General features: G+C 39.2%; 1 protein-coding gene across 1 annotated transcript in view; it reads right to left on the reverse strand.

Moving 5' to 3' along the window:
- The window catches only part of Tomosyn (syntaxin-binding protein tomosyn), a 78,431-nt gene that overhangs the window by 43,957 nt on the left and 20,928 nt on the right, over positions 1 to 13,546 (reverse strand). Inside the window, exon 3 of the mRNA XM_028310101.1 lies at positions 12,212 to 12,346. Coding sequence (XP_028165902.1) covers positions 12,212 to 12,346 — 135 coding nt within the window. The remainder of the gene's footprint in view (positions 1 to 12,211; positions 12,347 to 13,546) is intronic.

The raw sequence follows: 13,546 nt of genomic DNA on the forward strand, positions 1-13,546 counted from the left end.
TCGCAAACCAGTCGAAAAACGGATTCGATTTTCGATTACATCAAAAAGTGCAACTTGTCTAGGGGGCTGATGCATTTAATTTTACCACAGAATAATACAAAATAACTAAATAATACTGGGCTTTTATGAGTACATTTAAAATGCCCTAAATCTGTGCACGATAAAAATAATATCACTGCGGGTTTACATAATAACGCGGGCTTATAATGGATAATACGAAACGTTATTACTGTCGACACGGGACGATATTACTGGGATGGGGAGAAGGGGGTGTAGTCATCTTCTAAATAGCGTTAATATAAGCATCTAACCTGTATCCGTTATAAGTTAAGCCTATTATCTTACTAAGTATCAATAAAATATTTTTCATTTTTTATTATTTTTGCTACAAACGTAATGGCGAGTTAGCATGAGCGAGTTATTTTTTATGATTTGATATTAGTATAAATAACACACTTTTTAATAAGCCATATAAAATGTGATGGCTGATTTGTCTTCGTAACTGCGAAATTAAAAGAAATAGCATTAATATTAATTTATACTCAAAATGTCTGACTTTATTCATCACCAGACATTTATCTCGGGCCGTTATTAAAATTCTGCAGGCCAAAGCATAATAGCGGGCGACAAGGATAAATTCGAGGATGTGACAAAAGTACGTACTTATACCTTGTACAGTACTAATGTGGTGTCTTTGTGGCGGGTGGACGAGCAAAAACGAGTAGTGGCCACTTGGCAGATTGAATAACAGTGGCCACTTCGCCCCACTTCACTCGCAGAGACGAGTGTCGCGGATATTGTGTCACACTGTTGAGGTTGATACGAAATATTGTAATTTTTAATTTTTAGTTAAGTTTTTTTTTTAATTTTGGGACATTGAACCGTCACACCATGGCACAGAGGCACCCGCTGAAAACCAGTGTCGAGACACGCGTACACGCGCGTTTTGATGAATACTGAGCGGGGGCTTTTTTGGCACGAGACTTATGTATTGTCTAATGTAATGTTGTGTGTTTAATGTGTTTTTTTTTTGTGTTTTCTCTTCTTTTATTTGTTCATTTTCATTTGTGTTTTCGTGTCAAATAAAGGTTTTTCTATTCTATTCTATTCTAAATAACGAAACTATGTATTTGAACAAATCTGTTTTAAAAAGTACTCGTATTTATGAAATAATTTCCACACGATGATAGGTACGTGTAGAAATTATTTTACTGATCAAAAAGAAATTAACAATAGAGCGGTGACCCCTAACATTTTTCTCAGTTTCTTAAAGCTTTCTCCTCTGGGAGTGTGAGGACGGAGGCGCAGCCGGCGGATATTGGATTACCCGGCTTTGTCGGCAGATGCGTTCGAGGCCGAGACATCGGCTGTTCATTTTAGATCCACATTTTGTTGATCTATCAAGAATTTATATTAATGAAGCTAAGTGGTTTAAAAACATTTTTAAATTAATACTGCTACGATTTAGCTCTTACTATCCATAGTAACATGTGTTTGTATCTGAATTAATTAAAGTGAAATGATGTAAGTTAACTAAATGTAGCTGTTTTTCAAAACCACATAAGGTTACTTTGAATGACAAGTAGGTGTACCTACTAATAATACTAGAGAATAAAGCCGAAGAGTAAAGCGAAGCAAACAATCCGTAACAGCAGCCTTTAAGCGAAGGCACGTCGCCTTGAAACGAGATGAAAGCAAACAACAGCGACAACTGTTGAGTCTGGCAGCGGCTGACAATGCGCTTCCTCCCTCGACGTGGCGGCGCCACTATCGCCTGTCAGCCCGCCTCGTCCGTTTTGCAATCGGCACTTCATAGGAATAACAATGACTAATAAAATCTGCTTCTTAAACCTAATTCCAAAACTTTATTTTCGGAATTCAAGCGACTTAAAATTACTCCAACTTTTACCATTCAACATTCACTCGTTACGCATTTTTGAGCTGAAAAGACATTATGAGAACCTTTTATTATTCTACAAGCCGCCTCGACCTCGCCGTTCCTTTTTAATTTATCACACTTTTTGAGATTCCGAACAAACGAACTAAGGATTTTTCCACGATCCTTCCTCAGGCGCATTTTTATTGAAATTTGAGCCACCTTTGTTCGGGGCCTGACGCGGATGTCATTAGTATGCGGTAGTAATTTAAAATAATTTATTTAACAATAGGACTGCGACAACCCTAGGCCTTTTAATTGTAAGTACACCGCCATTGGCGGATGTTCATTACGAAGCGCCAATGAACGCGCGATATTTGAATTGAGAACCCGACGCGAGTCAACAGGGCTGGCACACGCCTAAGGGTGTGTTATAACGATCTTTATTGTCTGTGAATTTAGCGTTTACAATAATAGCGCAGAACAATAATAGAAGCAAGCCCCCGGCAGTACAACTTCGCCAATTAAGATCATTGTTGACAGAGCAAAGAGAGCATTAGCTTAGTTTACCTAGCGGAGTAGTTAAATATATTCCGAGTCCAACGGTATTTTGAAGCAGCAAAGAAAGTTCTAGAATCCCAAAGGTCACACACATGACTTTGATATTTCAAAGCGGCTTTAATTAAGGGAATAATAAATGAACAAACGTATCATATATTCATAAAAGATCCTGTGTCTCGGAATAAATAAGTTATTATTTTCGGTGTACCCAATTTGGGAGCTGCTTAGTAGATAATGCGTGGGAACCATCATAATAATACGGTATTATTTTGAGCAGAGGGTAATGAGGTACGTAGATACGGGTTTAATACCTACGTTTAATACCTAGTTTGTGGAATTTCATCGGTTCGACCTTCGACGAGTTCGCGAGAATTTAATAACGATTGTATCGACAGCCGCTCGCCTGAAATAGTCGATAAACGAAGGTTCATTACAACTCCGCGACTGACGAGTTGGACAAAACAATCGCCCCGAGTAAATTATTCCATTCGTGGAATTCTCCTGAGATGAAATAGATATTCTGAATGCTCACTTTGTAAATGAAATTTTGACGTATACATACATAATGTAGGTAAAGTTTATACATTGGTTGAAATTTTCAGTTAGAAATTAAATATTCAATGCTTGCTTGATCTTCATTTTTCTTAGTCTCTACCTAGCTTCATCAATCTAAACACTTGGCGGGCAGAGATCGTCTTGCGTGATAATAATAAAAGTTCTACTGGGTCTGGAATAATGTCCACCACATGTTAAGTCATGTGTTTTTCAAGAAAATCCATTCACCCTCTTAAATAAACCAAAATTTTAGGCGCTCTTAATAAAAATGTATGTATTTTGTTTTTGAGGTGGGAAATTAAAGATTCTGTAAGAACATTTACGACACAAACACAATGATAACATTTTGATAAATTACAAAACCACTTAGGCTTTCAATTTTCAAATCATATTTTTGGAAGGTACCTCGTTTCATGACAAATAAACGTCCGAACCGTCGTCAGTGGCCAGGTAACATTGTAGGTAACTGATAACTAGGATGAGGCTCACGTAGCAGCCTGGATGCCTGGAAACGCACCGTCAGCGGTCGCCGGTAACGGCGGGATAAATCCGGCGGCTGTAAATATAAACCGGCGGCACGTGGGCGGGGTGCTGATGCTGAGGCCCGAAACACGAAACGTCAGCTTAACCAATGTTTATTACCTTTACAATTATTGGTAATTTATACCTTTGAAACGATTTGGATGTGGGTAGATACGTTGGAATTTAGAGACACACTTTGGTGGAATATAACTATTTTCGCTTGAAGAGAATAGAAACGGTACGCATAGCTAAAAAACCTCAATACATTAGCAACCTTTACCACTGACCCGAAATATGATACTTTTACCAACCTAGCATTTCTTTCAAACACTTTTCAGACCATTAGGACTGAATGTCCGCCGAAGCGTGTGTAATTGAATAACCAAACGCCAATAATATCAGAGTTACAGACATTCGCGATGTGTCCAATCCAGTGGAAACGACACCTTTTGTGCAGAACGAGCGGCGCATGAACGGCGCGGAATCAAAATTTGAATGAGCCCAATCGCGCGACGGCCATAAAAATGGACGACCCCAGGGCTGCCTCGCCTCCAGAGTTCTGCAGGCTGCAGGGCTTTCGAAAGGCAGAAAAGTTACAAAAACGATATTTAAAAAGGTATCTGGTTCCAATTCAGGGGTCTACTACATCTTTAAAGAAAAACTAGACGTTTAATGTAAAAAGAAAAGAAAATTTTAATACGAATACAAATTAGAATCAAAACTACGATGAATTTGCGGATACAGCTACTTTTTGGAGGTAATTTCCTATTTATTCTATTTAATTAACTACATATTTACAAAAGACTATGGATTTAAATGTCAAGTGTGAAGCATAATTAGATTTCCAAGCGAGACCTCGCACCTCCACGGCTCATTTAGGCCCCGAACTAAGCCGTAATTCCCTATAAAGCTTTTTACAGAGCCGTAACTTAATAAGCGAGTAACGCAGCGCTGCAAACAAGCCGCGAACTTTTGATTGATTTACGTGCCGCCGATACGGACTTAAAAGTTTTACAGAATTTATGGTTTCATTAATAAACAACGAGTATTTAAAATAAACACATAATTAAAAGAACGCTAAGTTCCCTGAGTAAAAATATTTATTTTCACAAAATGAACAGTTTCATTATAGTTTTCTCCTATTCGCGCGCCAGGCAAGATTTCCACGCGGCACAATTCGCCTGCGGCAAGATTTCCTAGTGACATGATTCGCGCGCGACAAGATTTCCACACGAGACGACACAATTCGCGTGCGGCCAGATTCGCAGCAAGATAAGCAGGTACCCGCAAAAGTTACGGCGTCGTTTCGCGGCATCATACGCGCGACGTGCCGCCCGCCAAGATCTCGTAAAACTTTATTAATCTACCCTCTATCCTCGTACGTGGCCGCGTGATGCTTCCGCTTTGTGACCTTTCAAAGTGCTCACTTTGTAGGTCAGCCGTCGAGTGGAAAGTTTCAAAATATTTAATAACCTTACCCTGTACAGCGTGCAGCGGCTACGCGGCTTGTGGGCGCAATCTAGCGAAAGCTTTTTACAACGATGCAGTTCAATGAAAGAAGTATATCCACAGTAGGTTCTCATTCAATGCAAATACAACTACTCTGAAACGACTAGGTACTTGATAGGTATAACTTCTTCAAAATATACGCACCAGTAACCAAAATTACATTCATTTCGAATGCCACATCATTTACATAATGCCAACAACTAGCTTTGTCCTTTAATAAATCCGACACCTAATCTAATTCAACTCCACCATCAATTGAATTTGTAATTCTACTTATTACGATCGGCAAATGAGTCCAAAATATCCGATGGCAGAGCGAACGCGCGCTAATCACAGGGCGGGCGGCGCAGGGCGGGCGGTCGCTGGGCGGGCTCGGAGGATAATTGAGGATGTTGGGGACCCGGCGCCTCCGCTGGCGACTGGCGGCTGAGGTGCACCGGGATTTGGGTCAAACGCTCGCGTATCATATGACCAGATTAAAAATATTTTCTTACCGCCATATTCCTAGGCATCATTACCCGTAGTCATAATAATATTATGTCATTTGATGCCCTGTTGTCTAGATTTAACAATCTGTGTTCATAAACAAAACACCAATAACAATTCCATTAGTGTAATTAATTAGAAACCTTATATGATAATAATAGGTGAAGAGTATTGATGCTGAGTAAGAATTATGTGTCCCAGTGAATGGTACTTAGGCTCGGCCTGCTGCTTCTAATTTAAGGGCCAATTGTATTTGTATCATTTATGTTAATGATTAAACCGTAATAGAACATTACAGTGACGAATTAGTGCTTAATTACTATTCAAAATCTAAATTACACAAAATACAAGAATACGTCTCTCCGGTAAGTAAATAAAAATAATATAAAAAGTTTTAATTTAAAAAGTGCTTATAGTTTTGCCCGTTTCGAAACTCGGCTTAGTTTTTTATAAAGCTATATCAATGAGGGCTATCGTTTTTATACTTAACAGTTGGCACCCCTGGCAATTGACAGGACCTTACTCTACAGTGGCGCCATCTTGATGAGTGCAAATGCGATAGTCCTCCTACCACTTTAGCGCTCACAAGTTGGCGCCACTGTCTTCGCGACTAGCAAGTGACAGGACCTTACTCTACAGTGGCGCCAACTGGTGAGCGCTAAAACGATAGCCCTCATTACATAAAGTTTTAAGAATAATAACGTTTTGGCAGGTATGGTAAGCGACAGTAGTTGGCATGGGCTGGAGAGGCTATAGAGATGAAGCGCAATAGCTTCGTAAAAAATACTGTTATCATCGTACCGACACAATGCTAAACTAAATACGTACAGCAGCATTTTCATTCGTAATAACAGTCTTCTTTTACGACACCTAAAAATAGGCAAGCTTTTTGAAACATACGAAATTCATACAAACAGGCCTTGTTCATGTTTTTATGACGGCCATCGGTGTAGCGGAGAATAAACACGCTTTAAAGAGCTCCTCCTGATGCGGGCGATAGGGCAAGATACGGCCGTATTTATAAAGTGCCCATTAAATTCAAATTGGAGGAAGGCCGTGGGGCGCTGAAGGACGAGGACCGTACTTAAGTTTTTATAGGAATATTTTAGTTCTATTGCAACGACTTGATAATCATTGTTCTGACAGGCCTCGGTCAGTCCTACAGAGCGACGAAAAAATGCTTGTTCTGCTGCAATATTTTAAGAAAGAAACACTTACTGAGAAGAAAGTCCTGTTGTAATACTCGTAACCACATGAATTTGAAGAAATCAACCATCCATTGGCCGGCCCATCTTATCTTTACTTTCACAATTACCTATCCATGAGCAACGGGAGATTATAACGCAATTCACTTATTTAAGCACTATTAACAAATTTTATGCGACCCGAAAATTAAATTACACAATGAGATTTCAACAGAATAGCCTGTGTGTGGACCCCGTGACGCGTCATTATCCGCGAGTTGGCGCGTAATTCAAAATTCGAACGCGACGATTCTCAAATGGAACAGCTTCTTTTTTTGTTCGATTCGTTCTTTTTGTAGGAAAAGGCAAAGGCATTATGCCGTACAGCCTAGTCTTCAAATCAACATCAAAAATGTTGGCATTCGAAATTCGAATAATGGCTGTGCGAGAGATGGATTAGCGCAAGCCTTGTTTAAAAAAAAAAAATTAAGTAGCTTGCGTCATCTTGCGTTCCTGCTGCAGTGCCCTCCTGCAAATGATATTTTAGTGTTTTCCAACGCGGCAAAAATCGGAACCAGAGCGATCCTGTATTGATGGTGGCGGCCCCTGTCATCTAGGACATCTATATCCATCTATCTGTTTTTGTCTTTAGTACGATCGCGATAGTAGTAGCAACTATTATTATTATAAAAATAAGCTGGTCATCCATTTACAAAGATAGAAACACTATAAAAAGAATATGATTAACAATAACCCAGCTATGTGTCCCACGCAGCGTCGCACACGCACATGCGTGCCCCTAATGGCTGACAGAGGGTAGATATTTTAGAACCAAGTGGGACGCGAATAGGCTTTCATTACGTTTCTAAATATAGGTGTTATTTAATTATGACTGGCTAATTTGTGATGAGTAGGTAGGTGTTTACGAGTAAGTAATTGTAAACGAAAACTAAGTGCTATTAAACATTATGCTTATGAGCGCGGTGGATGTGGGTTTTAGTACAAAATAAACATATAATTTTTTTCTACAAGAATCTAGCTTAGTGCAAAAGCCGCTACAAATGTACATTAATGTAGTTGAAAATAAAGCTTTTATTTTTTATTACTTTCAATACACTATAGAAAAGGTTACACTACTTACATTGATTGCTGGTGATGAGTTCAACGAACTATACAAAGACAACATATTTTATGCAGTCTTTAAATAAACTTATTTTTTGTTGCTGCTAACCAAAGAAAACATTTATTTTTTTCAGAAGATGCAAAAGTTAAGTGGTCGTAAAGTAGGGCTTAAAACAAAAGGGCTAATTTAGTGGCAGGTGATAAAGCATTTACATGATATATACACTCGTCAGGCGTGGGCGCCGGGCGGGCGGCTTGGGCGGGCGGGCGTGAGGCAAGGGTTCGTGAGGGAATAAACTTTTCATGTTTAAGTGTGTGGTCAAATTTAACTTTAAGATAAACCTTTATGGCGCGGTTTTAGAGCACACACACCTGCACAAGACTTAAAATTCTTTAATATTTACATTAATATCTGACTAGCTTATTTTGAGCTTTTTGACAAAGGTGACTCAGTTTCTTCTCAGCACCAGCCCATATGTTATCCCGAAGTAGGGAAAGCTATAATTGGGACGTGTATAAGCGATCTACAAAGGGCCTAAGTACTGTATAAAATCTTTGACTATTTTTAGATGAAATCATGCATAAGTACAATATTTTCATTTATAAGACTAATAATAAGGGACAAGGAAGGACAAGGATGCATTAACAAGAAAAAAAAACACTTCGTTAATTAACTCGACGGAAAATCAAATTCGGGACGCACCGCGGTAAATGCGATTCACCCACCACTACTTTAGTGGGCCGTTGTAATTAGAAACAATGCGGTTGTCGTGTATTTAGTATTCAGAACAATCTAAGATATAATAAGAATCGTGCCGGTGCTACTAATTAGCAAAGATTACACAGAGGCGACTTCCAAAACAGCCGAGCCCTTAATCCGTTAAAACTGCTTTGATTAGTCCCTGGTTCGGTTCTTGGAAGGTACGTGACTCATTACAGGAGTAATCTTTTGTCGGACTTGTTTCGCATTGTTATTGAATGACATACTACCGACTGCTGAATTTCTGGAAAGATCCTTTTGGGAGATACAAAGACCTGTTTGTTAGCTTCTTCAAAGTTGTAGGAAGAGCACGTAAACTCTTTAATATAATTGTACGTAAGGCAAGTATCTATTTAAAAGGTTAGAAGAGGAGCCGAAGTTATTCGAGTTAATTAAAAAAGGCAACGTAGTACACATAAATAAAGTTGAGATTCAATGAAACTAAATAAATCTGTCTATTTCTGTAAAACAGTGTAATCCAACAAAGGTAGTTCAGTATTTTGGGCGTCTATTAGCCTCCCAGCCCAGGTGAGTTGGAATTGGCAAAATGCTTATTACGTCAATTAGCATCGGGCCGTCACTCGGCGCTAAGTTTGAGCCTTCGTTAAACCTATTACCCGCGGCGACTCTGCTTTAGATAGCTACTAATATTTCAACCCTGTAATGCCAGGACTCAACAATATTGAATTAACAACTATTTTCCTGTAAAATAAACATCTAACACCTACTTAAGTGTACTGAGGTCTTAGGTCTAGAGCCCTTTTCCCAGCCGCCGGAGTGGCCTCTCCGACCGCCATACATCTTCATTACACTATCTGCATCCTCGTTGAGTCTGGGGCGGTTAATCAGGCCTAATGAATTGGCTAATTACCCTTCATAGTTCGCACTCGCCCCCGCGGGGGTACTTGTGGGGTAATTATAACTCGCGCACTTCTCGCCTGACTTGACTTGTTTTGTTTTTGAAAAGAGTTGTAATTCAGCTTTTTATTTAAGTAACAAAATAGGCTAAGGATTATCGCCTTCTTACTTCCAGTTTTTAGGTGAAATAAAACTACGCGTCCCTCAATAATACCGTGTAAGACAATTTGAATGTACTGTGACAAGGGTCTCCCGTTTTCCACACTCATGGTGAGTAATGTGCCCGTGCCTCACCCCGGAGTCGCAGGTTGGCTGAGCCATGACAGATTACCGCACTACGGCGAAAAGATTCCAGAACTTCCACGCAATTTGAGAGGATTGGGAAAATTCTGCTGTAGGTTTTATTTTCCAAAAACCATGTAGGGTTAACGTCTTTGAATTTCACCATTGAGAGGTGGTTTTTAATTTTATATTGGATACTCAGGCGATTACTAAAATTCAAAGAGATCAAATCTTTAATCTATGTTTGAATTTGACTTGAGCTTGTAGCTTCATTTTATGCGGGCTTAAGACTTTCCAATTTGATGTAGTATTTGTCTTATATATAACTAGCTTTCCGCCCGCGGCTTCGCCCGCGTGGAATTTTGTCTGTCACAGAAAAACTTTATCGCGCGCGTCCCTGTTTCAAAAACCGGGATAAAAACTATCCTATGTTCTTTCCCGAGACTCAAACTATCTCTATGCCAAATTTCATCAAAATCGGTTGCGAGGTTTAAGCGGGAAAGCGTAACAGACAGACAGACAGACAGACAGACAGACAGACAGACAGACAGACAGACAGACAGACAGAGTTACTTTCGCATTTATAATATTATTAGTTGGGATTACTAGCTGACCCGGCGAACTTTGTTCCGCCTTAATGGCAATAAATAAGCAACTTTTTTTTTATTTCGAACGGGATAAAAAGTATCCTATGTCCTTCTCCTGGCTCTAAACTACCTCCCTGACAATTTTCAGCTAAATCAGTTCAGCCGTTCTTGAGTTATAAAGTGGTGTAACTAACACGACTTTTTCTTGAGTTATAAAGTGGTGTAACTAACACGACTTTTTCTTGAGTTATAAAGTGGTGTAACTAACACGACTTTTTCTTGAGTTATAAAGTGGTGTAACTAACACGACTTTTTTTTTAATAATATCCCTAAGTTTTGTGTTACTTTGTATAGAGTGATTTAAAATAAAATAAACATGTTAAATTGATCCCAAATGACACTGATCATTTAGAATTTTATTTATTAATTATTTAAAAAATACATATTCATAAATATTCAGTTTTATATCATTGAAAAAAATACTAATTCAAAACTGCCCCAGGCGTGTTCAAGGCTGCCCCGACTACGGGGCAGTTTTGAACATTTACAGGTCTGTGCAAAAATGTAAATATCTTAATAAGCGTTCATGAACAATTAAAAAGAACATCATTATTTTGTTGTGTGATAACCATGACCTCTATCTAGAAAGAAAAAATTAATGAAATCAGTCAAATTTAGAAGATATTTAATAAACTATGAAAATTGTTCAAAGCTGCCCCCCTCTCCCTATAGAAGATAAAGATAATGGTGGGTAAAACAGAAAAATCAATAGGTTAAAAATACGGTAACAAGTAGTCAGACTGAAGCCGCGACGGTATACACCTGTGTTATTATGAAGCGAACAACACTACCACTCAAGTCAGCCGTAACATTTTACGCATGTTCACCTAAAATAAGAGTACCCAAATAAGCCGCGGAAACAAAACATGTTGTCTTGTGTAATGGAGGCGACACGAGGTGCCTTGTTTATGAACACTCCGCCGAATAAAGAAGGTTGGGGATCCAAGACACTTCGATGAAAAAAAGAGTAACTTATACGGACTGCTATTTTTCTTTCGTGACTTATTTTTTGCTAAGTGAGCTCTGTGTCTGGCAATATTATTGCCTTCTTTACACATATTAGGTACAAGTATGCAATACATTCAGTATACATATGTATTTCAGTGATTCCGTAGTAAGTTTTTTCTGCATTTTCTATCCAGAATGGCTGACATCCAGTTAACAATCAATGATTTATGACTATTATGTTATCTAGTAAATACTATCTATCATCAAGTTTAAACAAAGACTATTTGATTCTCAGAAGGCTTAGGAGATCTCCGACTTGTTAGTTGAAGATACTTCACTTAGAGCAAAGGTCAGCTAAAGATCATGACCAAATAAGTTATTCAGGCCACCAAGTAACAGATAAATATCACAATATCGCTTTGCTCCGGCTTTTTTTATTTTATACGTAGTTTGCTTACACCGTGAAGCGATTGCGAGTACTTGGTCAATCTTTTAATTTGTTCATGACGCATCCTCGGGACTATTTCCACCTCTCATTCGTACCGCTGCAACTCCTGTGTAACCAGGATCTATAGCTTCACCGCCAATAAAAACCCAACCAGTGAAGGTCAAGTTTGTCCCAGGGGAAAGTTAAACTGTCATTGGAGCCGCAACGAAATTAATCAGAAGAACATAAGAGGAGTTTGAAATGATGACGCATCCTGTAAATCTGTGTGATACAATATAGCCACGATAGCCGAACGGTGAAGGGGTCGGACTGGCTGACTCGTGATCCAGGGAACACGGGTTCGGTTCCCGCCGTCGCTTGACTATTTTGGTGAGCTTGCTCGTGACACAGCTTAGTACCGTGGTACTAAGCTGGCTAAGGCTAACGGGGCTTTTTTAAATGTAGGGTACTCACACTTCAATGGCCTTGTTCCAGTTGATGACGTATCCACTCAGCGCGAAGGTCTCGATGTTGACGACGTGCACGTTCCCGCGCTCCGTGCCCACGTGCACCCACTTGGACTGCAGCGGCAGGTGCAGGCAGGTGATCCTGGGAAGAACGCAGAAAATTAGCTAAGGCACAAGCAGCAGGTAGAACGCAAGCTTTAGGAGCTGTCTTGTACAACCCAGTCAACTGCGCACCTAGCCTTGACGTCACATCGACGCTCTGGTACGGACGGGGCGAGAAAGTAGCATACCAGCCAGGTGCACAGTCAAATTGACCAGGTTGTAGGCCTAGGATACGCGCCACGATAAACCTTTCTTCTTTATCGACGCATTTTATCGATTTTACGTGATAAGCACATATATTTGTCGTCCAAAATCATCGATGAGTTTTATCACAGCGCGCATCTTAGCCCAGTAACAAAAGACAATCGCCGGCAGGAGAAATTACAGAAAACAGAGTAGTTACAAGGGGTACACTTATTTGCTACACGAACAGTTTAAAACATCCATAAGAGCAAGTTCGAAGCAGGCTGCTACCGTCGAACCTTACAATTATATTAATACCTTAAGTTCAGTTCTAGACAAAGTTGCTTAGGTACATCAATTATTTTTAAGTGACTTAACAATGTAGCGATCACAATCTAGAGATATTACATTGATCTATAAAACTGACTAACTATGCGATGTCGCTTTATACATCGACATGCAAACAAACTTCAAAGGGTTCCGCATTACAAATACACACCAATCCTAAAACAGATCATTCAGGTATAACATACGAGTGCACGATTAAACAATACATTTATATTTTTCCATATTTATACTTACCTCGATGCTTGCCTCATCGAAAATATGTCTCTACAATACATATTCAGTATACTCGTATTTTATGTAGAGCTCATAAGCCCATGGAGACTGAAAAGTAACTAATGCCAAACAAAAGACAGTAAAAGAAAACCACATTCATTTGTTGGTAGCTATACGGCTTTTTGGTTGAGTTTAATTAATTGTTTACTACGAGTAATACTTTAGTAACAGTTGATTTCATGTTTCTTGGAACATTTAATGTAAATTACACAACTAAGAGCTTACCCAAGCCAACTAAATATGGCAGGCGGTAACTGTCGCGAGATTACATCCCAGATGGAATGCAAATATTATTATGATGTTCGCAAACTAATTAGAATTTAAGCGCGCACCAGACACGTGTCTCCCCGGCACTAAGCAAATACTTTTATATTATTCATACGTTAGTGTGAATAATAGTTTAGTTTCGGGTTTCATTTGAGGAATGCATGTTAAA

Source organism: Ostrinia furnacalis, unplaced genomic scaffold, assembly GCF_004193835.3.
Source record: "Ostrinia furnacalis isolate ACB-3 unplaced genomic scaffold, ASM419383v2 OfSCF2912, whole genome shotgun sequence".
Taxonomy (NCBI): domain Eukaryota; kingdom Metazoa; phylum Arthropoda; class Insecta; order Lepidoptera; family Crambidae; genus Ostrinia; species Ostrinia furnacalis.